Genomic DNA, 2,649 nt, shown 5'->3' with positions numbered 1-2,649 from the left:
GGAATTTTAATGTGCTTTGAAGTCACCCTTCTATCACCCCAAAAAATTTAATATGTAAAACATTATTCATTCTCAATTGAATAGTACATTTTCATTTTGGTACTTCCTATTTCCATCTACCCTAATCTTTTTGAATGAGCAGTTGATATTCAATAATTAAATATTGTTTTCAGAGACACTCTTTTTTACTATATGAATTTGTGTAACATACTAAAAGTTAACTGTTTCTCTTCTGAAAAATCTCTTTTGACACCAAACCTTTTTTATAGCCTTTTTCATCTCTGTATTTCTTAAAGTATATATAAGGGGATTGAACATAGGAGCAATGATTGTATAAAATAGAGCGAAGATTTTGTCCTCAGGGAAAGTAGTAGGAGGTCTAAGGTAAGCAAAGATGGAAGGTCCAAAGAATAAAATGACCACAGTGATATGGGATCCACATGTAGAAAGAGCTTTGTGTCTTTGTTCCGCAGAGTAATTCCTTAATGTGAACAGTATAACCACATATGAACCAAATAAGAGAACAAAGGTTACCAAAGCTATCAGTCCTGAATTGGCAACAACGAGCATACCAGCAATGTGTCAGTACACGCAACTTTCAGCAAAGGGAAAATGTCACAGTAGTAGTGGTCTATTTCATTGGGGCCACAGAAGGGCAAGCAGATTAGCAAACAAAACTGAGAAAATGAGTGTGCAGCCCCACCAACCCAAGAGACCAAGATCAAGACATGGCATTTGCTTCTGCTCATGATGAGCATGCAGTGGAGAGGCTTGCAGATGGCCACACAACGGTCAAAGGCCATGGCTGCTAGGATTAAGACTTCAATAAGGCCAAAAAAGTGCATGGCAATGACCTGCAGCATACAGATTGTATAAGAGATATATTTTCTTCTCACAAGCAGATCTCCAATCAGTTTGGGTGTCACACAGGAGGTATAGCAAATGTCCATAGAAGATAAATGACTGAGAAAATAGTACATGGGTTGGTTAAAAAGAGAACTGCATCTGACAGAGATAAGGATCATCAGATTCCCAGACAAGATGGCAAGGTAACAGAAGGAGAAGAACAGGAAGCAAAACACTTCAATGTTCTGCTTAGAAGACAGTCCAATGAGAAGAAATTCTGATATGTTCCTCTTGCATTCCATTTATTGTACTCTGTAGAGAAATAGTTATCTATGGAAAAGAGAAATTCAGAAGCAACAATTCAACTGGATCACTGAACCATGTAAACAAGAATGATAAATCATAGATAATTCCAAACAAAGCATACAAGGCAATCAGTTCAAAAATTAATTATTTTGTTGCTGTTAAATCATATTTTTGTGTAATAGCTTATATTATTTTGTCAAATATTTTAATCATTGATAACATAAAATGTTTTAAATTTTAAAAATAAGTTAAAATTACTAAACTCTTTCAATTGTAATATTTTTATTCATAATAATATGAAACAGTTATAATCAGTTAATACTATGTAGAGAATTTATTTCCTTTATTATTTAACTTGTATAGTTTATACACATAAAAATTTTACTTTACAGATCATTTTCTTCTCAGAACATAAAATAAAAATTTAATTTTCAATAGATATTTTTTATTGCATATTCTATCATTAAAATAAGGATGTATATGATTGGTATATGTTGAAAACATAAAATAATGAGAAATTGATTTATAGTTTACAAAAATGTACTGTGCTGGCTATGTAACGAGATCATTTAAAGTTTTTTAAATATAATGATGATTACTAATTTTCTTTTTTTTCAATAGCAACCAGACAGCTTTTTATTTTGCTCAGTAATAAAACTAATAAAAATTTCCTACAATCAGAAAAACCATAAAGAAGCCTTGTAAAGTAATTATATATTTAAAAGTAAACAAATTTTAAATTCAGTGTTATCAAGATTGTTTTAAGCTCTACTAAATATAAAAAAATAAGGTGAGATGTATGCTAGAATTTTGGCTTTTTGTATTTTTTTCTTTATTAACTTCAGTATTTCTTATTTACATTTCGATTGTTATTCCTTTTCCCGATTTCGCAGGGCCAAAATCCCCCTAGCCGCTACCCCTCCTGTTCTATATGGGTTAGGGTTAGGGTTATGAGGACGCTTGCAGCTAATCATTGGACTGAATAAGGGGACCCCAATGTAGAAGTTAGAGAAAAGACTGAAGGAGCAGATGGGGCTTGCAATCCCACAGGAAGACCAACGATATTAATCAACCAGACCACACCAGAGGCCCCAGGGACTAAACAATGAACCAATGAGTACACATTGGAGGAGCCATGACCCCAGCCACATGTGTAGCAGAGGATGGCATTGTCCAGCATCAATAGGAGGAAATGGTCTTGGTTCTGTGAAAGCCTATTTCCCCAGAGAAGGGGAATGCCAGGGCATTGAAATGGTGGGAGAATGTGGGTGACAGTGGGAATATCCTCTTAGAAGTAAGGGGAGAGGTTATTGGAGAGAGGTGATAGGGGATAACATTTGGAATGTAAATACATACAGTTTTCAAGAAAAATGTTTTTTAAAAACATACATTTAGTAACAAAAAAGTGCATCGCATATTATTGTACCAAGTCAGCTAAAATTACTATTACTCTGTAAACATGGTAGATTACATATCCTGGTTATGTAATTAAAAGTT

General features: G+C 33.7%; 1 protein-coding gene across 1 annotated transcript; it reads right to left on the bottom strand.

Moving 5' to 3' along the window:
- Positions 1-210: 210 nt before the first annotated feature.
- On the bottom strand, positions 211-1,148 carry Or4p22e (olfactory receptor family 4 subfamily P member 22E). The gene is given in 2 exon segments (NM_001000645.1): positions 211-579; positions 582-1,148. Coding segments are annotated over 2 exon segments (936 nt in total).
- Positions 1,149-2,649: the final 1,501 nt, after the last annotated feature.

Source organism: Rattus norvegicus, chromosome 3 (genome assembly GCF_021556685.1).
Source record: "Rattus norvegicus strain SHRSP/BbbUtx chromosome 3, alternate assembly SHRSP_T2T, whole genome shotgun sequence".
Taxonomy (NCBI): Eukaryota; Metazoa; Chordata; class Mammalia; order Rodentia; family Muridae; genus Rattus; species Rattus norvegicus.
Note: the sequence above shows the minus strand (reverse complement) of the source record. Positions and strands in the feature narration are given on the sequence as shown.